This window comes from Chiloscyllium plagiosum, unplaced genomic scaffold (assembly GCF_037043375.1).
Source record: "Chiloscyllium plagiosum isolate Xiang-an unplaced genomic scaffold, Cpla_swu_hap1 HiC_scaffold_4, whole genome shotgun sequence".
In the NCBI taxonomy this organism is placed as follows: domain Eukaryota; kingdom Metazoa; phylum Chordata; class Chondrichthyes; order Orectolobiformes; family Hemiscylliidae; genus Chiloscyllium; species Chiloscyllium plagiosum.
Window position 1 is genome coordinate 39681253 of NW_028270142.1, and position 17075 is coordinate 39698327.

Consider the following 17075-nt stretch of genomic DNA (forward strand, 5'->3'; position numbering starts at 1 on the left):
CTAGACAGTACCTGTTAAAAGTAGTCGAACATTCATCACTCTCCAAACACGGGGCATCTTGTTTCATTGCATAACTTTTCAAAAATGGAAATATTTTGCCTTCATCTGGTTGCATTCTCCTCTAACTATTCAGAGAAAACGGTTTCTCTTCCCACTGCCATGTTGTTATTTCTAGTGTCCCCAAATATCTATCCACCCTCCCCATTCTATATTTTTTTTTGATGACATTATCTGAAAGCTTAGCATTAGTTTTCACACAAATGCTGATGACACCCAGCTCTTCTCGATATCACCAGTCTCTAAATGGATGAGTAAAAACCTTTACTCCTTGTATATTATGAAGAGTGAGAAGATTACCTTCTACTCCTGTTACAAGCACTGATAGAGGCAAGTGTTTTAAAGTTTTGGCTGATAGGGGCAAGTGCTTAAAGGATTTGTTAACCCATTTTGTAATTCTTTGACCTCAGAATTCCCAAATGCACCAAAAGTCCATAAGTGCCAGATTTCTAAAATTACATAGAAACCAAAGATAGATCTTTCAGTTCAGAAAAATAGACAAGATGTGTGTGTGCGTTCTTAATCATTATTCATTCTCTTTTCAGCTACCCAGTGTAAGCATGGTGCCATATACGACACATGTGGTCCAGGCTGTTCCAAGACCTGTGAGAACTGGAATGAAATTGGTCCTTGCACTAAGCCATGTGTGGCAGGCTGTCATTGCCCAGCAAGCCTGGTACTTCACCGAGGACGATGCATAAAGCCAGCCTTATGTCCCCGGTGACACAATTGGGAACCCCTGACCTCAAAATCAATGGTGATGATTCGAAAACAGCTTCTTTCACCAGCTTTGGATTGACTGCTCTGACATTGTAATTTCAACAGAGAAAGAAGAACGCATGTATATTTTCAGTATGAGCTAATTGATCATTGATTAACCATTGGGAAAAATATATAAACTGATTTTGAATGTATAAACAGACTTTAAATTAATATAAAGAGAAAAGAACTTAAGCCAGTCAAAAATCATTTATTGTACTGCTTTCAACATTTAAAATATTTCAGAAATCAGTGTTTAATATTTAAATATTGGCCATTGCACATGTTTCTGTACAGTCTGCTGCAGAAAATTAACTACAAGAGTGAGAATTAGCAGTTTAAAACGGTGCATGAATGAAGGGCACTTTCTCCTCATCAGGTCAACAAGGTTAGACCTTATGTCTCTGAAAAGAGGCAAGACTGAATATTATTTGATATCAACAAGGTTTGTTCATTTTCCATTATTTGTCAAGACAGACGATAAAGGAGCTCTGTGATGGGTAGTATCTTTAACATCAGATGCAGGTTGGCACACAACACAAGGACACACATGGGCAAAACTTCAAACTCTGAATGTCGGGGGAAACAACAGCTGGCTCTTTGTCCCACAGCTCAAGGACTGAAAGCATTCTGTTGCCCTATCTCAAGGACTACTGGCTTGATGCATTTAGGATTTTTTTTGCAGATCTAAGTTGTGACTGGATCCAGTCAACATCATCCTCACTGAGGATTACAGAACTCACTATTCACAGAAAGTCAAAGTGACTCCAATAACACCACCTGGTGTGGAATGTGTCTGATGTATGTCTCAGTCACTCCTATTTAGAATGTAATAGAGTAATCTGACACAGTATTTCTGTTTCTCACCCTGTTCCAGACAGGAATTGTTACAAGAGCACAAAACAGAAGGATGAGCATCAAGATTGATTCAATTTGAAGTTACCAATAGCCATCTGCTCAACTTAAGGTGCAAGGTTTGTTGTATTTGACATCTGCTGAATGAAGTATGGAGTGTTATTTATTGAGAAAGTAAATATGTCTGCGAATGTGGTCACATATTTCATATTCTGGATGAAATGCCAGTGGCAACAACAGTAGACAGGAACAGGGATGATGGCACTGCTTCAGTGCTAAGATTGTAGAATTAAAACATATTGGTTACTTATTTGTTCATTGACATTTTTGAATATTTCAAATGATAAAGGGCATCTGGGTTAAACATTGGCACCTGCCAGTGACCAGTTTTTTTTATTCTCCATGTGACAAACAGCATTAGTAAAAAAAACTGTTTGGGAACAACCAGTTTCTATTGAAAGGCAACATGTTTTTGGTTTTTTTTAAAAAGAACATCTGATTGCTACGTTGTATGTCAAGATTGAGCAGTGGGGTCAAGCATGTTGCACTCTCAATCTCAGCAGGCATAAGCTCTAGAGCTGCCAAAACAAGAATGTGCTGTTTTTTCTCAAGTGGTCAATGTCCGAATGCAGCAAGACCTGGACAATATCCAGGTTTACACTGACAAGTTAACATTTTTACCTCACATTGCCAGCCAATGATCACCTTCAATGACAGAATCTAACCATCATCTCTTGACTTTCAATGACATTACCACTGACCAGAAACTGGACTGAATTAGCCAAGGGATTACTGTGGCTACAGCAGGTCAAGGGCTGAGAATTCTGCAGTCAACAGCTCATTTCCTGTGTCCCTAAAGCCACTCCACCACCTACAAAGCACATGTCGAGAGTGAGAGTGATGGAATACTTCCCATTTGCCTGGGATGTGTGCAGTTCTAAAATCATAAGAAATTTACCACCATCCAGAACAAACCAGCCCACATGATTGTTTGTGGATGTGGTCCCATTCATTCATCTATACTAATGCTTATTAGTAAAAGTATGTACCATCTGCAGAAATTCAGTAAAGCTCCCTGATGGCACCTTCTAACCTACAGTCACTACCATCTAAGAGGACTGGCAGCAAATACATGGAAACATTGCAAATTTCCCATCAAGCCACTCTCCATCCTGACCTGTAAAACTATGGTCACTCCTTCAGTATTGCAGGGTCAGAACCTTGGAACTCCCTCCCTCAAAATACTGTGGGTGCATCCACACCAAATGAACTGCAGTGGGTCAAGTCAACTTATCACTGCCCATCCTAGAGAAGACAATAAATTCTGGCAAAACCAGTAATGGGTATATCCTATGAACTTTTTAAAAAAAATTGATTCAAGAAAAATCAGAGTTACTGGGGTAAGGCAAATGTCAAGAAAGCATCTAATATTTTTGGAAAGTGTAAACACAGAAAATGAGATGAAAACAGAAATGTTGGAAACTCAACAGAACCGGTGGAGAGAAGAGGCAGTATATTAAATTAATAAACAGCCACAACCAAAAACACTTTTTATAGACAAATAATGGCAAAACCTCACATTTTACTCAAAATCTTTATTGAAAATAATCACATATTGCATAACTCCATAAAGACATGAAAATTCTGTTTATAAAGAAACATGAAGATCATATTTCTACATTTGTTTTCATCTTCATTCACACCTCCTGTCGCATTCTTCAATCAATTTGGAATATTTCATCTGTGCAGCAATGTTCAACCAAAATTGGCCTTGAAATTCCCTTGTTTATCCAAATTACCACAGATTTCTACGTCCAACTGAGACTTTTCTTTATCTTTAAGACTTTATAAACGTCATTCTGAAACACAGGAGTGAAGTGAGGGGCAGGCGACTTGGAAAGAATCGAACAGAGAGGGGGTTTCATTGCATTGTGTGCATCTTCCACGTCCCAAATTTCTGGCATGCTGCAACCAGGCCTGAGAGAGATAGAAATCAACACCGTATGAAAAGGTTTTTGCAAATAATTTGCTTGGATCATTAAAAAGATATTTTTTAACGAAAGTGGACACAAGTTTGTAATTCAAATTTGGAAGAAGCCTTATCCAGGAATGTCATTATTTTGATTGGGTTCATGAACTAATCAGAAACTTGTCAGCATTGCTAATTTAGTAATCCTGACAGTGAACACTTAACGTGTTCATTATTGATAAATTAAATAATTGCCCCAACATCATTGCAAGTGTGTGGGATGACTAGGTTAATAACAGAATCAGGACTGACAATGATGCAGTTTCCTCATAATACCATGTATTCCTCTAAACCAATACTTCCAATTGCATCAATTCAACAGAGCTGTTAGAATGGAAGAGGCAGAAATAATTTCACCGAAGCACCTTTTAGTTTAACTGGATTTCAGTATAGCCTTTTCTGTATGGCATTTATACGAATTCGGAGCAGGAGTACACTATTCTGCCCTTCAAATCTGCATTGCCATTCAACAAAATTATGGCTGAACTGCTGTATTGCACATATTATTTTCTGATCTCCCTCAATATCTATGATTCCCTTGTCTAACAAGAAAATATATAAAGATCCACATCTCTGCTGCCTTCTAAAAGAGCTCCAAACCTGTAAAACATTCAGTGAAAACAATTCTCTTCATGTGTCCTTAAACGATGACCTTAAATTTTAAAATGGTGTTCCCTAGTCCTGGATTCATCCTCAAGAGGAAACATTCTTTCCATATAAATAAAAGCAAATTACTGCAGATGCTGGAATCTGAAACCAAAAGAGAAAATGCTGGAAAATCTCATCGCGGGTCTAACTGACCCTTTGACAAAGACTCGAAACGTCAGCTCTTTTCTCTCCTTACAGATGCTGCCAGACTTGCTGAGATTTTCCAGAACATTCTTTCCATATTCATCTTATCAAGACTGTTCAGGATCTTATATAATTCAATCAAGTTACCTTCAGATTTTAGTGAACCTCCCCAATAAATTTACATTCTTACATAAGGAGACAGAAATCTGCACTTTGTATTTGAGGTGTGGTCTTATCAATTTTTTGGATAATCAAAACAACAATCTTTTACACTCTTTCTCCTGTAATACTGTCATCCACTACTCTGAGCTATTTTACAAAATAACCTTTTAATGAGGCACCTCGTCAAAAATCCAAGAGCAAATCAGCAGGCTCATGTTACCCATAATGCATATTATTCCTTCAAAAAACTCCCAAACTGTGAAATTCCCTTACAAAAAACCATGCTGAATCATCCCGATTACCTTGAGTATTTCTAAGTGGTCAGCTATAATCTCAGTAATGACTGATTTTAACACTTACCATGATAACCAAGCTAACTGGCCTATAGTCTCCTATTTTCTACCGTACACCCTTCATGAAGAGAGGGTTTAGGTTGCTACTTTCCGATCTAACGCAATGGTTCCAGAGTTCGGCGAATTTTGGAACATTAATAACATATACCTACTACCTCTTTAACTGACTCTAGCATGAATTCCATTTGGACCCATAACTCTGTCAGCTTGCTCAGCACTGTTTCCCTGGTGATGGTAATGGATGCGGTTTTGCCTCCAGTAGTGTGCTTATCTGATGTGACAATGCTTACTATTTTTGCATTTCTAACTAGCTTCCTCCTGTACTCTAATTTCTTTCTCCTGATTAGTCATTCTTGGCTGTGCTTCATATTCTGATTATATCATCTCATTTGCTACAGGTAGTTCTAAGACAGATACTATACAGGGAGCAGTGTTCTTACATTTCTTAAATTTACCTTATTAAATTTACTTGTGTTTTCTAAATAAATAAGATTTCAACCTTTATTCAGGATGTGCTATACTTTGTGTTAGATCTTTGGGTGATTTTTGAACGATACGGAGTGATATTTTTTGCTGGTCTGCCCCAACCCCACTTTTCCCATAGGCCCCATTATTTCTGTTAAGTGATTTCCTACTAAGTGAGGTGTCACGGGAATGCAACAACAGCATTAGAGGAGAACTACCTGTACTTATGTTTGCACAATGATAGGCTTTTTTCCTTAAGTTTGATGCGTTGCTTAATTTGTTTAATTAAGCACAGACTGTGGGTCTCCTCTTGGAACTTTTGAATACAGTAGTTTTGAATACAGTACTTACTTTGATATTCTGAAATATCCCCATATGTCTATTGTTGCTTTGCAATCTGTCAGGCTAGTATGCCACCTCGTGTCAGTGACCTCAGCTTTCATGCCACATCTCAAGCTCTCAAAAGCATTCTATGAATTCCTTACCTCGGTTCCTATTGCCAATTTGATTTGTCCAGTGTCTACACATGATTATCACAGCCACTTTCTCACAGGCACCCAATATTTTTTCTTGTACATTTTGTCCTACACTGTGGTTATTCCTAAGATGCCTGTAGATCACTCATGATAGTGACTTTTTTCCCTTAATATTCGTCTTCAAACTGATTCTACGTCATCATCACATGAACCAAAGTTACTGCAATTACTGCACAAATGCCATCCTTGATTATTAGTTCTACTCCTCCACCTTTACCTGGCTTCTTATTCTTCTTGAATATCATATACAATGGTATTACTGTCACTGAATCATTCACCATCAAAATACTGGGGCTCACTACTGATCAGGAACTTAATGGTAACTGGGACACCGATCTATAATTCACAACTGGGTATTCGGTGGCGAGTAACTAATTTCCTGACTCCCCAAAACCTGTCCACCATCTTAAAAAACAGAAATCAGAAGAAAGGTGAAATACTTGCCATGGCCTGAGTTCAGCTCCAATAATATTTGGCAAGTTTCACCATCCAGGATGAGGCAGCCCACTTGATCAGCAGACTGACCATCAATTTAAAGATCACACCATACCTTCAACAGTGTGTTAACACATTCACATAAGGCTAAAGGAGAAAGGAATCTAATGCCATTCTGAAGTTATTTTTAAGTAAAACGCATAAAACTGCATTTAATTAAATTAAACCCAAATGAATTACTCAACATTGGAAATAAATTGTTAATACTGCTGCACACAACAGAAACAGTTATCACTGACAATGGCTGGGAGGCAAACAGCCAGTCAACTCAAATTCATTTCAAAATGAAGAACTACCTTACATATGAAAAATGAAATTATTCTGATCAGAAGCTACTTACAAAAGATTTAAATTAGGTATTACCTTGTTTTTCGCAAACACCAGGAATCTTCAAAAACAAAATAATCGACACCTAGTCTTATGAGCCCATTTTTCACTTCCTCTGCTGATTTCCGACTGTACATTGCATACACTTGCTTTGTCCTTTCTCTATTCAAGAATAAGCAGAGGGTTTATTATCTAATTAAACATACTTAAGCGATGGGAGGAGCATGGTGAGCACAATACCTCCAGAATGGGGCTTTAACTGGGGTTGATTTGGGGAAAATTCAAAGCAGAGGTGATGAAATGACAGGATGGAGTGTGAGGGAGCAGAGAAAGAGTCAGGAGAGGGGTGAAGAGTGAGGCGGGGAATGAATTGAAGGTTGAAAAATTGAAGGGAGGGATTGGGAAGAGCAAAGCATTGGAATGGAAAACTGCAAGATTAGAGAATGGTGGAGAGGGTGATTTCGCAGGGGAGACAGGAGCGAGGGTGGAATCCTATGGGGAAAATGGAGGGGTTTGGGCAAGCGTGGGAGCTGTAAAGGTGGGAAGGGGATCAGTTTCACCCAACTGTCAACAGATCGGATAAAGTTGGCTTTACTGCAGTAAGATTGGTAGCACGATATAGAGAGTGACATGTGAATCGTATAAGAGAGGGAGGTACAAATAAATAACATTGACAATTGCAGGAAATGCCTCTAACTGAGAAAACTGGAGATCAGATATTCAGAATTTGAGTTGGAGGAAGGACAAAATTTACTTTTGAGAAATGGCAGTCACCTGACTGAGGGATGGGGGATGGTAATGGTGGAGAGAATGAAGTGATGTGAAGATATTTATTGCTTCAGAAGGAAAACTGGAAGCATTTGCTGGTCCAGAAATGCAAAAAGGGACATGCTACGCAAGAAAGTAATATATAGGAAAGACAGAATACATAATTTTACCACAGAACTGAGATATCTGCATGCTATTGTCAATCACTGCATCCTCTAACTAAACACTTGATCATGGCTCTCACAGCAGGATGCAATGGGAACAGAGTAGTACTACAAGTTAATTACCAACCAGTTATTACACTCCTGTGCAATTTAAAGAGAACGTTAAGTAATCACATTGTGTTAGCGATGTAATAGTGAGAATAATAAAGTAATTGCTAACCTCAATCCAGCATCTTCGTAATGTGGGTGATTTACAATAGGTCGTCCTGTAGATAATTTGATGCTAGCCATTGTGGGCATAGCCCCAGCAAACACAGCATCTGCAATGTGAATTAATTATTGCATTTTCTCATTAGCACCTCTATTTTACTGACATCTGACTTTAAAATATCACTAATTAAGTTGCAAAATCAAATAAATTAGAATTACAAAGAATGAGGCCAGTCAGCTATTAAGACTGAACTGTCATTCAGCTAGATCATGGCCAATCTTCTACCTGTGCAATAAAATGCTGAATCTCCATATTCATGACATAATACATAATACTACCAAATTCCGAACTGAATACAGTCGATGTTTGATCCTCCATAGCCCTTTGGGGGAGATAATTCCTAAGATTCACTACTCTCTGAGCACAGAAGCTCATGATTTTGCTCCTAGAAGAATTACTGTTTATTTTCAGACTGTGTTCCCTGGTTATAGATGCCACCACCAGTCCCCAGAAATGTTAATGAACCAGCAATCTACAAACCCAAGCTAATGCTCCTCAATGTTTTGAGGAAGGGTCACCAGACCCGAAACATCAACTCTGATTTCTCCTTACAGTTGCTGCCTGACCTGCTGAGCTTTTCCAGCAAGTGTAATGCTCTGGGCACATGGATTCATGGCAATTAGGGGAATTTAAATTCAAACAACAGACCTGGAATTGAAAGCTAGGTCTCAGTTTTAATGGTCAACTTTGCTATCATTGATGTGTTAAAACAATCCTTTAGGGATGGAAATCTGCTATCCTTACCGTATCTGACCTATGTGTAACTCCAGAGTCACAGCAATATGGTTAACTCTTGACTGCTTTATGAAAGATGCTTGCATTGAATCAGTTTAAAGCAAAAAAATGCTGGCTTTTCCATTGATACCCACATCCCATAAAAAGAATAAAGAAAAGCTAAACCTGAAAAGGTGAAAATATTAACTTGATTCTAGGCAAGTGGGTGCCAAATGGCTTGATCACTTTTCCTAACTCTCTCCTCACCCTGAATAAAAACAGGAGTTTCACTCAAACAGCACTCTGTTTCTACATGTTTCTTTTATTTACCCTTTTTCTCCATTGTCAGATTTAACATATATAACTATAATTGGTCACCACTGATAACATTGCTTAATTTGAAACAATTTGCTTATGGATCCTCATAATGCAGTTTCCCCTTTCATTAACTGCCTCAAAGGCTGACTGTTGTCTCAAATAACGCAGCCATTTTAACTTATGCAGTAGCAACAGTGTTAGTCACAGGAAGATGCAATAAAGGCTTTGTGAAGAACAGAGAAGCAAATAAAAGTTGCAGCTGAGCAAGCACGGTTTTGGCCACCTTGAAAATTGCAGGATCATTTGAAATCCCCAGTGCCAAAGCACAAAATAAAAGGAAATGTTCCCCAATTAATGACAATTTTTAAACATCTGGACTGAAGGAAAAACTGGGTAACCCAGACAAAAAGGTTACAGAATAAGGGAAAATAAAAATTCACAAAACTTCCAATACCACTCTTTTGTGGTGAGATCTTCACTAATTTTAACTGTGATTCATGGGTAATTTATCCTACATAGTGCAGAAACCTTTATATTAACCGCTGATCTCCTTAGCTACGAGAAAACATTGGTCTATTGCATACACACAAGACTGCCCCTAGCTGAATACTACATTAAAAATCTCACCTGCAGGACCATTCTCTAAGAAATGAAAAGATCAGAATGTGATAGGGAATAAAAAGGACAAAAGTAAAAATTTGATGATGCTGATAATGTGAAGTTGGTCTATTGACAAATAAATATCAACCAACCTTAGCGCCAAGCAGTCAGATTTGAACTTTACAATTGCTTATTTGATATGCTTACCTGACTGACGGGTCCATTCGCAGTATTAACATCCCTAACTTAATGAGTGCAAGTACTCAATGAAAGAAGAACCAAGAAACCAGACATGCTGCTTAGCTACCACAACAAACAGTTCAGAGATTTATATAGAAAATCTGACAGCCTAAATATTTATAGAAAAATAATTCTATCCTATATATCAGTTTACATTGGTAAATAAATTAATTTCAACAAGATTTAGTGTGTGCATGCAGCCATGTTTAGGACTAACAGCACCATTTTTCCAAAGGAGCACTCTATAACACTCACCCTTTTTAGTATTTTCTTTAATCCACTCTAATAACTCCTCTTGAGGGAAGTTGCTGAACTCTCCAATGATGCTCCATTGTTCCTTCAGATTTATTGCTCCCTGTAAAGCCATTGCTGCAAGCATGACGCACACAATTATCTGGTGATGGTATTTAGTTCGAACTTGGCTAAATAGCTAACAAGAAAGGAAACAAAAAGAAGCCATGAAACAAACTTCCACTGTAATTGCTTTTATTTTGGCTAAGGTGAGAGACAAACAGAGCAGTAAACAAATTCACAGCTCTGACAAATAAATGCACCTTGTACATAAACCTGAACAAAAGGGATTTCTTTTAAAACAGAGCTGTAGACTAAAACACACCTTTTATTTCACAAGCCTATATAAAAGCACAACGATAATCTAAAACATTAACTGTTTCCACTCAATTATTTACTCTTGCTGAGTACTTCTAGGATTCGCCATTGTTATTTCAGATTTCCAGCATCTGCAGTATTTTCCTTTTGATTAAAGGACAAGATTTACTACAGTACCTTCTGATATTTTAATGTTAAAGAAAACACTGGGGGGAGAGTAGCATTAGAAAAAGGAGCAGGAATAAGGTAAACTGCCTATTGAGTCTGCTCTGCAATTCAATGATTTGGAGATGCCGGTGTTGGACTGGGGTGTACAAAATTAAAAATCACAACACCAGGTTATAGTCCAACAGGTTTAATTGGAAGCATTAGCTTTCGGAGAGACACTCCTTCATCAGGTGGTTGTGGAGGACACAATTGTAAGGCACAGAATTTATAGCAATGGTTTACAGTGTGATGTAACTGAAAATATACATTGAAAAATACCTTGATTGCCTGTTGAGTCTTTCATCTGTTTGAATACCATGACAGTTTCACTTCTTTCATGTATAAATCACAAAACTTTTTTTAAAAAAAAGTTGCATTCTCAGGTTAACTGTAACAATTAGTGTTAACTAGGCAATGTGTTGAAGGTGTTGGCCCCTTGTGTTCTCCACCCTGACTTAAAGTTCACTTGGGCCATTTGGGACACCTCCCTCCCTTGGACCTCTCCATTTTTGGCAACTGACTCAACACTGATATCTATTTCAAATCCAAGAGCTCCCACAGCTACCTTGATTACACCACCTCCCAAACGCCCCTTCCTGTAAAAACACGATTCCAATTCTTCTGACTCCAGTGTATCTGCTCACAGGAGGAATAATTCCACTCTAGGACATCCCAGGTGGCCTCCTATTTCAAGGACTGCAACTTCCCCTCCCACATGATCAATAATGTCCTCCAGTGCATCTCCACTTCCCACATATCCACCCTTGAACCCGACTGCTCTCACCGCAAGAAAATTTATATCTCACCCCCCCTTCCTGCCCCCTCCATACTCCACATTCCTGATTGATTGCTTATGCCCAAAACAGACTCTTCTGCTCCTTGGATGCTGCCTGACGACCTGCTATGCTTTTCCAACACCACACATTTCAACTCTGGTTTCCAGCATCCACAGTCCTCACATTCTCCTGCTTCCTATGCAAGTATATTCTTCCATAAATAAAACAACCAAATCTGAACACAGCATTCCATGAGTGTTCTCTCACCACACCCCGTATATAGTTGTAACAAAGCAACCATACTTCATGACCCTAACAGTTAAGGTCAATGTTCCATCTGCATTCCAAACTGCTTGTCCAGATCTTGCTCTCCATTTAAACAATATCCTGCTTGTCTATTCTCCCTACCAAAATGAGCAGCAAATGATTAGGAAAGGTGTTTCTTTCTTCCAGACTGTGTCTATCCACATATGCAAAGCTGCAGTGGGCATTGGTGTGAAATAATATGACAGTTTGCATTGACAGAACGTAAGTGCAGTGAGAATTCAAGCAACCAGACAGATGTATTTCTGAATGCTAGCTGATGAAACCTATGTGGGGGATACTGCCAGATCCACTTTCCTTCAGAGCAGTTACAAAACCTGGCGCCCAATTCAAATTCTTCGCTTTGCACTTACACCAAGTAGTTTTGTGTTGAGTCTCAACTTTTAGAAGGTACACCAAGCAAGTTACATTGGACAGCAATAATTGTAATATCCCCATTTTCAACTGCACATAATGTTGGACATGTAGTGCTGATTTAGTGGGCAGTACTTGACAATAACATACATCCAAGATGATATCATAAATAAGGGTTATCTCAGTTTATGACAAATATCATAGTTTTCACTTTGATGTTTAAAATTTTAATCTACATATCAAAACCAGAATTATATAAATCTAACTCAATAAGCAGGAAGATATTTGGCCCTTCTTACAACATTTCAGTTACACTTTTCCTTTAGTGCCACATCCCACACTTTCCCTATACTGTGCATTTCCATGTACATACCATATAAAACCTATCAGATTAAGTTCTATGTTATTAAATTAAACACCACGTATTAATTTTCTTTTTAAACACCATCAGAGGGCTGTACTGCACACTGGTTGAATACTGCATCAGCACCAGAGGGCATAGAAGTAACAGTGTTAAGTTCTATCAATGAAGCTTCATCTTACCTGTCTGGAGCAAATTAGAGAAGCCATGATACACATATGAGGAGTAAGGAAAAGTTTCAGTCTCATGATGAGAATTGCCAACACTACAAAAGCAACCAATTGCAAAACATGATAGACCAGCTGTGGAGACAGAAACACAAATTCAACATTGAAATTATAAACTTTCAATCCAGCAACAACAGGCATGTCAATTTCAACTACCCACAAAGCTCTCTAATACAACTGACCGCGAAGAGGAGGGCCTGAAACTCCAGGAGACTGAAAGCGATATGGTGCAGGAATTCAGAAGAATTTTTCTGATGTCCAGATCATTAATTTTGGACAACATACTGTCCATCATAAAATTAGAACAGCACCCTGCCACTCCAGCAAGGAATCAAATATCTTCTACGTCTGTATGGTAAATTGCATTCTCTACTTCTCTCCAAAAAGACAATACAAGAATTATAGAAGTCTTAGTGTAGAAAGAAGCCATTTGGCCCATTGAGTCTGAAATGCTCCAAAGAGCATCTCATCCAGACCCAGCACCCCCCATCCCATCCCTGTAACCCCATATCATCATGACTAATCCCCCTAACCTGCAAATTACAGGGCAATTTAGCATGACTAATCCACCTAACCTGCACATCTTTGGACCATGGGAGGAAACAGGAGCATCCAGAGGAAACCAACACAGACACAGGGAGAATGTGCAAACTCCACACAGTGTTAACCACTTGAGCTACCATGCCACCCCATATATTGCTTTGTTTTTAACAACAGCTAATTCCTTCTGGGATTGACAACCTTTTCTGAGAAGTGCTCATGGGGCCAGTATATTAAAGTACTTTGGGTCTTGTTCCCAGTGGACACAACAATGAAGAATTGACTGGATTTCACAATTAAGCCTTTGAATGCCCCTTGAGTGCTGGCTGCAGAATTAGGGAAATCAAACAGAAAATGTTCCTACTGGCCAAAAAAAAAAATCAAGATTTATGTCAAAGGTAAAGTCAAACCGAATGGTTACATCCAATAGTGGTGTTTAAATTCTGGCCAACAATAAATAGAAGGAAAAGTCTATTCATTTTGTTCACTCCAATAAGTCAGAAATTGTGGTCAAAATAAGTCAAAATTTCAATTTATTTTCTTCTCTAGAGCAGATTTTGATGCAGAAGGAAGGAAATGCTGATAAGACCAACCAAAGTAGAAACCAAGGATATCCATTTGCATACAAAACAATCAGGTGATTGCTAACAAGAGAGCAAGCCTAATATAGTCAATGAGGTCTGTGATTGCTCCAGCAGAAATTGGTTTGCATGGAGTTCATCATCTTATAGTTATGGAAAAAAAACCGAATCAGTAAAATAAATTTCACCTCAAAATTGTTTTTAGCCAGTAAAATAGTTACAACTTAATTCTGAGGGCTAAAGGAGTCAAATTGGGATATGGGAATTGGATGATCAACCGTGATCATACTGAATGGCAGAGCAGGCTTTAAGGGCCTAAAGGCCTACTCCTGCTTGTATTTTATATGTTTTATATGCAATGACTAGACAACCATATCTTGGATGCAATCAACGCAGTTTTCTTCCTATTATTTGGATCACGAAGTGCATTAAGCTGTTTTACCTCTCCTCGGGTTGGATGTTTCTTCCTAAAAAAAAAAAGATAAATTTAATTAAAACATAGAAACAGAAGATTGGAGTGGGCCATTTAACCCCTCGAGCCTGCTCTACCATTCAATATGATCATGGCTAATCATTAAGCTCAATATCCTAATCCTACCCTCCCCCTATACCTTAATCCATTTAGCTACAAAAGCAACAGCTACCTGGCTTCTTGAAATCACAATGATTTGGACTCAATATACTTTATGGTAGTGAACTCTATAGGCTCTCCACTCTCTGGGATGATAAGAAATTTCTACTCATTTCAGTCTTAAAAGGTTTACTCTTCATCCTTACAACTATGATCCTGGTCCTGGACTGAATTGTTGCAGTGTCCGTTCATCCACTGCCATAGCATCTGTGATGACATGACCGTTACATTCAGTACTTCCCCAGAGCAGAGAAACTACACCACGTGCTTTGCAGCTTTCAGCATGTTACTGATGACGATGAACATCTCACCAAGACCATCTATACATGTCCACTGCTCTTTCTCAAACTGCCACCTAACCTCAAACACACAAGCGCTCATAGCGAACTACCCAGCCTTCAGGAGCACAGCAACGTCTGCAAAACATGAGAGTTCATCTGCATGGAAACTACATTGTATGTGGGAACACTATCCACACCATACATACTCATGCAACTCAGCCAACGTTGTCTACTTCATACGCTGCAGGAAAGGACACCCCGAGACATGGTATCTCAGAGAGACCATGCAGACACTACGACAATGGATAAACAAACACCATGCAACAATTGCCAGGCAAGAGTGTTCACTCCCAATCAGGGAACACTCCAGCAGTCAAGAACATTCAGCCTCTGATTTTCGGATAAGTGCCCCCCAAGGCAGCTTGAGAGATACACAAAAACGCAGAATAGCTGAGCAGAAACTGATAACCAAATTCTATGCTCATGACGACAGCCCCAACTGTGACCTTGTGTTCATGCCATGCTACATGTAACCCCAGAGGAGAAAGGTGAGGACTGCAGATGCTGGAGATCAGAGCTGAAATCGTGTTGCTGGAAAAGCGCACCAGGTCAGGCAGCATCCAAGGAACAGGAGAATCGATGTTTCAGGCATAAGCCCTTCTTCAGGAATGTAACCCCACCATACTACTGTTTGTAAAATCTTCCTTACAATTCAGTTTTGACACTATTGTCTTGATTACCTGTTACTTTGGTTAGACCCTTGTCATGAAACTCTATTCATGTCATTCCAGTCATTTAGTTTGTCTCTAGCACCATCTTATTTTGATTATTTGTAATTATCTCTCTGCCATAATTCATCAATTCATAGGTCATCCCTTCATTTGCTATTCAGCAGTTGACACTTTACTCACACCATTTGGCACTCGTGATCACCTTCAAAGACTTGTTATTCAGCCTGTCGACACTCCACTCAGACTATTTATACTTACCTGTTGACATTTTTAATTACCTGGAATTATCTTGCCATTATCCATCCGCCTATATATTCTGTGCTAGTGTGCTTCCCTCCACCTGAAGAAGCAGTGCTCCGAAAGCTTGCAATTTTAAATACACCTGTTGGACTCTAACCTGGTGTCATGCAACTTCTGAGTTACTGAAAAATACCACAGCTGAGAAGTGTAATTTAAACTCTAAATATGCAATTTCCAGAAATTCTCCCTTTTTCCGATGCTTCCTTTCGGATCTAAGGATATTTTCCTCTTGAGCAGGTTACCCTGAAGGAATGTTGCTTTGATATTGAATTACACTTCCAAAAAAAGAAAATTGGTAAAATTGACTGAAATGATTTTCAAAATTTCCTTCCCAACATAGAAGCGTATACCCAAATCTCTCTTGCCCCAAATCAACATTCTTCAAAGCCTCCAGCTACTAACCTAATTTTGGCATTACTGGCCCAGTATGGTCGCTCATTACTGTACAAATCCATCTACATGACAATGCAGGTTGATCTCAACTGTCAACTTCCAAATATAATTGGAATCTTTTCCAGTTCCATAACGCTCTTGGTTCAGTCTCCTTCGTCATCCATTCTACCAGTAATCACAGACACTTCCAGATCGTTAGGCTCTCCAGTAACCATGCTAACCTGTCACCTTGTTAAACTGTGGCCTCTTTTCTCACATTGACAGCTCTTTTGACTATTCCTTTCAGGATGTTAGCTAGAAATCCTCTCTACTGGAGATGATCATTTCCTTCCACACATACGCTCTGAACCAATATTGGAACTAGTTCTCCAATCTCATACCACCTGCTGCCAGTCAGTAGCCCTCAATTCTTGTCCCTCATTTTGGAAATTTAGCCAGTTTTTCATATTTTTCCACAAACCCGTCTGTACATTTCAGCACCATAGCAATTTTCCAGTTGCTGGACCGTGCAAGTCGATAACTTATCTGCAAACCTACTTTGGGTATATGATTGCCAGATTATTTTTTTTCATGTTCCCCACAATCAGCAACTGTGTTGGTATGCATCACTTTAGCAGTTTTTGCCCCTTAGGTTCTAAATAATAGAAATCATGGGGATATGAAGTACCTGATGCTTTATCATCATCAACGCCTTAACCCTGTTCAGAGTCTGAAAATTCATAACTTATCTCAGTTACTTGTGAAGAATGCACCTTTACAGTCCAATTTCTATGTTACACATATTATGAAAAACTGGACAGTTTTCTTGTCATGTCCAATAACACTGATCCTTTCCATTTCCTATGCCCTTCTCTT

General features: G+C 38.8%; 2 protein-coding genes across 4 annotated transcripts in view; one reads left to right on the forward strand and one right to left on the reverse strand.

Annotated features, from left to right (window-relative positions):
- The window catches only part of bmper (BMP binding endothelial regulator), a 68147-nt gene extending 66729 nt beyond the window's left edge, over window positions 1-1418 (forward strand). For both annotated transcript variants that reach the window (XM_043688764.2, XM_043688765.2), the window contains exon 15: window positions 603-1418. In XM_043688764.2, coding sequence (XP_043544699.1) covers window positions 603-781 — 179 coding nt within the window. In that variant the 3' untranslated portion in view covers window positions 782-1418. The remainder of the gene's footprint in view (window positions 1-602) is intronic.
- Window positions 1419-3246: 1828 nt separating this feature from the next.
- The window catches only part of dpy19l1l (dpy-19-like 1, like (H. sapiens)), an 80702-nt gene continuing 66873 nt past the window's right edge, over window positions 3247-17075 (reverse strand). For both annotated transcript variants that reach the window (XM_087986181.1, XM_087986180.1), the window contains 6 exons: window positions 14327-14351; window positions 12719-12838; window positions 10161-10335; window positions 7983-8082; window positions 6867-6992; window positions 3247-3648 (listed from right to left, as the gene is read on the reverse strand). In XM_087986181.1, the coding sequence (XP_087842307.1) occupies window positions 3480-3648; window positions 6867-6992; window positions 7983-8082; window positions 10161-10335; window positions 12719-12838; window positions 14327-14351 (715 nt within the window). In that variant the 3' untranslated portion in view covers window positions 3247-3479. The remainder of the gene's footprint in view (window positions 3649-6866; window positions 6993-7982; window positions 8083-10160; window positions 10336-12718; window positions 12839-14326; window positions 14352-17075) is intronic.